Consider the following 5583-nt stretch of genomic DNA (forward strand, 5'->3'; position numbering starts at 1 on the left):
AAATTCCAAAACCACCTACCAGCTACTTCAATGTTTGGCACATAGTAGTGTCTCAAAACATTCTTGTCAAAAGAATGATAGAAAAACGAACTGGGCATGACTCAGCACCTGTTGCTCAGCGGCTAGGGCACCAGCCACATACATTGGAGCTTGTGGGTTCGAACCCACCCCGCGCCTGCTAAACAACAATGTCAACTGCAACCAAAAAATAGCTGGGTGTTGTGGCAGGCACCTATAGTCCCAGCCACTTGGGAGGCTAAGGCAAGAGAATGGCTTGAGTCCAAGAGTTTGAGGTTGCTGTGAGATATGATGCCACAGCACTTTACCAAGGACAAAAAAGTGAGACTCTATCTTAAAAAAAAAAAAAAAAAAAAAAAAAAGATTGTCCCAAACAGCTTCCTAAAGCTTTCTTACATTGTTTGGTAATGGCAGTAGAGATTGACTTGACGGATTGGTGCCCTCTGGTGGTAAAGAAAACAGAATACTGGGACGGCGCCTGTGGCTCAAAGGAGTAGGGCGCTGACCCCATATGCCAGAGGTGGCAGGTTCAAACCCAGCCCTGGACAAAAAAAAAAAAAAAAAAAAAAAAAAAAACTGCAAAAAAAGAAAACAGAATAATGAGTGGCGCCTGTGGCTCAGTGAGTAGAGCACTGGCCCCATATACCAAGAGTGGCGGGTTCAAACCTTACCCCAGCCGAACAGCAACCAAAAAATAGCCAGGCGTTGTGGCGGGCACCTGTAGTCCCAGCTACTCGGGAGGCTTAAGCAAGAGGATCACTTGAACCCAAGAGTTTGAGATTAATGTGAACTACGACACCAGAGAACTCTACAGAGGGTGACAAAGTAAGACTTTGTCTCAAAAACAAACAAACAAACAAAAGAAAACTGGGCGGCGCCTGTGGCTCAAAGGAGTAGGGCACCGGCCTGGGCCAAAACCTGCAAAAAAGAAAGTTATGGTATAGACTAATCTATGCTGTTTTAAAGTCGGGATAGTGATTATTTTTTCAGGGGCTAATTGCTAGTGTGAATGAAGATTCTGAAGGTGCAGAAAATGTTCTTTTCTATGAGATGGTTACATGGGTGTGTCTGGTTTGTCAGTATTCAAAGTGTATTTTTTATGGTATGTGAGTTTTTCCTTACACATATTCTACTTCAATAAAAAAATTTTTTTGACAGAGTATCACTCTGTCACCCTGGGTAGAGTGCCATGGTGTGTGTCATAGCTCACAACAACTTCAAACTCTTGGACTCAAGAGATCTTTTGCCTCTGAGTCTTCCCAGTAGTTGGGACTCACCACTACGCTCACCACTGTGCCTATCTGCCTGGCTAGTTTTTCTATTTTAGTAGAGACAGGATCTCACTCTTGTTCAAGCTAGTCTGGAACTCCTGAGTTTAAGCAATCTGCCTGCCTCAGCCTCCCAGAGTGCCAGGATTATAGGCGTCAGCGAGCCACTGCGCCTGGCCAATAAAAGAGAATTTTTTTTTTTAAGCTGTTGAAACTGTTCTGTATTCTCCAAAAACGTCATCATAAAACACCAAAAAAAGGGAGAGCCCTTTTTTTGTAAATGTAAATGTTCCAGATAAGAGGGACAAAATAAACATGACAAGCTAATTTGATAGTTGAATTTAAATGATTCTACATCAGGACATAAAATTGGGACAATTGGCAAAATTTAAATATGGAACTTACATGATGGTATGAGTCAAGATTAATTTTTTTGAAGGTTACAATTGGACTATGATTATGTAAGAGGTAGTCCTTGATCTTAGATAGGGTACATCCTAAACTAGATATATGTGTAATTAATTTTCAAAAGGCTTGCAAAATAATATGAAAATACATAGGGAAACGTGAAATAAACTTGGCAAAACATTAACACTAAGTGAACCTAGGTGAAAGGTATGTGGACGTTTGTGTACGTGAAATTTTAGCAATTTTAATTAGTAAAAGCTGAAGAAAATCCATTACAAAGAGCCATTACAACAGCCTAATAATGCGAGGACTTAAACCTGGTAGTAAAGACAGAGAAAAATGAATAAACTTGAAGTATATTTTAGAAGTAGAAGGGACAGAATTTGTTCCTGGTCGAGACGAAATGGATGAGGAAAACGAAACCAATGGTGTAAACAAACAACCTCCGACAAACTAGCTCCGCCCTCCCCACTTCGGTCCCAAACCGAGGAAATGAAAAGACGGAAACGACGGCCAAGCTACCCGGTGGTTTCCGGTGCAGCGTCGTGAAGAGGCCGTAAATCGAGAGCCTCTTCCCCTTGCCCCGTGAGCGGTCTTGGAGAATAACAGGCCAATGGCGAGAGAGTTAGGGTACCATGTAGCCCAATGGCTCTGGAATGGGTGGAGTCCTGAGAAATGAGGCTTCCTTGACACGCGCCCGGATTTGGGCATTTCCGCCACGTGGGAAACTGCGGTGTGTGTACTCGCCTTGAATCCGTAGTGCAGGAGAGTCTTGGGCGCAAGGTAATGGGGCCAGCGCCTGCTGGAAAGCAAGTATGCGGAGCACCTGGGGAGGCACAGGTAAGTTGAGACATTTGAGAGGAAAATATGCTGTATGTGCGTCCCTTGGCTGCCGGACACGAGATAGCAGAGTCTTAGCTCACCGGTGAGGGACACGAGGACGGCTCTCTAATGCTTTAAACCTGGGACGTTGAGGCACTCAGGGCTTGCTGGGAGAAATAAAGCTTCGCAGTATTTGGACAGAAGCAGTAAAGTCTATTGAGCCTCTGCAGTCTTTGCGAACTGTGCACCTCAGAGATGAAGAGATCCGCAGCTTGGATCATTTCTTTGACCCGACCTCCTTCCTGGACATTGAGCGGGGTCTTCCCCTCTCCACAGAGTTGGTGTCTAGTTCTGTTTTTCCCGCTGTAACAGGGCACACGGTGACTCTCCTGGAACACTCCAGTAAGGCTCTCCGCCTTACTATAGTGTTAGGGGAAGAAGTTTGCCATCCTGCAGACCTGGCTTGAAGTCTGCTCATGGTGCTAGTATAGCAACTCCGGAACCTCCAGTGAATGATGGCACTTCTTCAAGAATTGTCGAGAGGATGGAATATCTGCCAAATATATCTTCCGGGGCCCTATAGATTATAGCTCTTATCATCAGTGAGCACTCTCTGTGTACTGAGCAGCAGGGGGAAAGTCATATGAGAAGTTCCTGACCTGACTTCTCTTTCTCTGCTCTTGGGGCCCCAGCTGGGACGTGTGGCCACTTGCTTTTTCTTTCTGCTCTTGGGGGCCACGGTGACTGCTACAGCGTCTTTTAGCAGATTCTGGGAGGTCTGTATGGAGAAAGCTAGAACACTGTGAGAGAAGAAACGTTTCTTCCTTTTAGGTTGACATATCCTTTAGACCAGTGGTTCTCAACCTTCCTAATGCCGCGACCCTTTAAATACAGTTCCTCATGTGGTGACCCCCAACCATAAAATTATTTTCTTTGCTACTTCATAATGTAATTTTGTTACTGTTATGAATCATCATTAAATATCTGATATGTGGGATGTATTTTCATTGTTACAAAGGGGTGGTGACCCACAGTTTGAGAACCACTGCTTTAGACTATGTTAGAGCAGCTCCATGAGGTAATGTTTCCCCTGGCTATAATACCCAAGAATGCAGAGCTGGGTTGATCTCACCTAGAATCTGCACATAATCTCTGGCCTCCACCTAGGTTTCACATGACAGACGAATTGGAATAAATACCGGCTTTCCCACCTACTGGATGTCTGACAAAATATTCTTGGTCCAGAGCACTGGCATCACCCATAAGCTTGTTAGAAGTTCAGACACTTGGGCCCCGCCTGTGGCTCAGTGAGTAGGGCACTGGCCCCATATACTGAGGGTGGCGGGTTCAAACTCGCCCTGGCCAAACTACAACAAAAAATAGCCGGGCATTGTGGAGGGTGCCTGTAGTCCCAGCAACTCGGGAGGCTGAGGCAAGAGAATTGCCTAAAGCCCAAGAGCTGGAGGTTGCTGTGAGCTGTGACACCACATCACTCTACCCAGAGCAACAAAGTGAGACTTCGTCTCTAAAAAAAAAAAAAAAAGTCTTAATTTTACTGTGTGTTTAATGGTGAATCTATATTTTTATGTGTGTGAGAGAAGCACTTGTAATTTGAAGGTAATTTTTGGAAAGATTTATAAACTGTTTCTCTTTTGTTATATAAAAAAAAAGACGTTTCTGACCTACATCAGCAGAGAGGAAACTCCTAGATTCATGATACCTGAAACTACAAGGGGCTTGGGCATTACTTAGGGCAGGGTCCAGTCAGCTTCTGACCCTACCAACTCCAAATAGAGCTCCACATTTATGCTGTCAGGTAGACAGAGAGCCCTCAACTCAAGGAATTTTTAGCTTAGAGCTCAGTAATGTTCCTTCAAGTAATGATTATCCTCAGTTTTACAGAATCTGATTCCCATGAAGAGAGGAAACAGAAGCAGGTGATGTTACCTGCAAGCTATAATGGTGGCACCTCAGGCAGTAAATGCTAAATATCTATGGCCTCACATTGGGATTTCCCTCTCTGGTCACAGATGATGGAACCAGCCCTGGAAAGCACAGGCAAGGAGGGAAAGAAGGCATCTTCAAGGAAGCGAACAATGTCTAAGTCTCCAGTGGAGGGTGTCCTGCAGCCAGTGAAGCTCAGCCGGGCAGAGCTGTACAAGGAACCTACCAATGAGGAGCTGAATCACCTTCGGGAGACTGAAATCCTGTTCCATTCCAGCTTGCTTCGTTTACAGGTACTGTTGGGCGGCTGGGGCTTAGGTTAAAGGGGCAGACCTGGGCCTTGAGGCCAATGAACTCTCCCCTTCCCTCTCTTACAGGTAGAGGAGCTACTAAAGGAAATAAGGCTGTCAGAGAAGAAGAAGGATCGGATTGAGGCCTTCCTCCGGGAGATTAACCAGCGAGTCATGAGGGTTCCCTCAATCCCTGAGACAGAGGTAAGGAGGGTGGCCTGGAGGAACTGGGAAGCCCAGGAGAAGCCTTTGGTGGGGGCATTTCAAACAAAGGCCTTGATATTTTCTTGAGGGGATGGGATGCTAGAGAGCTCAGTTTCCCTGTAAGTATAGCTGGGAGTACAGTTGTTCATGTATTCATTTACTCAGGAATTACTTGTGTGCCTTGCATTGTTTCTGTTCTTAGGATGCATCAGTAAACAAAATAACCTGTACACTAATGTTGGGTTATGGATAACAGATAATAAGCATGACAGGTAAACTGCATGTCAGTATTAGAAGGTGGTAAACACTATGGAAAAAGGAAAAAGTAGGATGACCTGAGGGATTACGTATATAGGAGGATGGGAGTGGTTTATCAAATTTTTTTTTTGGCCGGAGCTGGATTTGAACCCGCCACCTCCAGGATAAGGGGCTGACGCCCTAACTACTTTGAGCCACAGGCGCCACCCAGGAGTGGTTTATCATTTTAAATAGGGTATTCAGTGTGGGCATTATTTCTTTTTTTTTTTCTTTTTCTTTTTTTTTTTTTTTTTTTGAGACGGAGCCTCAAGCTATCCCCCTGGGTAGAGTGCCATGGCATCACACAGCAACCTCCAACTCCTGGGCTCAAG

General features: G+C 44.9%; 1 protein-coding gene across 2 annotated transcripts in view; it reads left to right on the forward strand.

Annotated features, from left to right (window-relative positions):
* Nucleotides 1-2320: 2320 nt before the first annotated feature.
* NOL6 (nucleolar protein 6) overlaps nt 2321-5583 on the forward strand; it is a 14469-nt gene continuing 11206 nt past the window's right edge. For both annotated transcript variants that reach the window (XM_003800282.3, XM_023519340.1), the window contains exons 1-3: nt 2321-2534; nt 4547-4753; nt 4838-4954. In XM_003800282.3, coding sequence (XP_003800330.1) covers nt 2481-2534; nt 4547-4753; nt 4838-4954 — 378 coding nt within the window. In that variant the 5' untranslated portion in view covers nt 2321-2480. The remainder of the gene's footprint in view (nt 2535-4546; nt 4754-4837; nt 4955-5583) is intronic.

This window comes from Otolemur garnettii, unplaced genomic scaffold, assembly GCF_000181295.1.
Source record: "Otolemur garnettii isolate 467f Iridium unplaced genomic scaffold, OtoGar3 scaffold00172, whole genome shotgun sequence".
Taxonomy (NCBI): domain Eukaryota; kingdom Metazoa; phylum Chordata; class Mammalia; order Primates; family Galagidae; genus Otolemur; species Otolemur garnettii.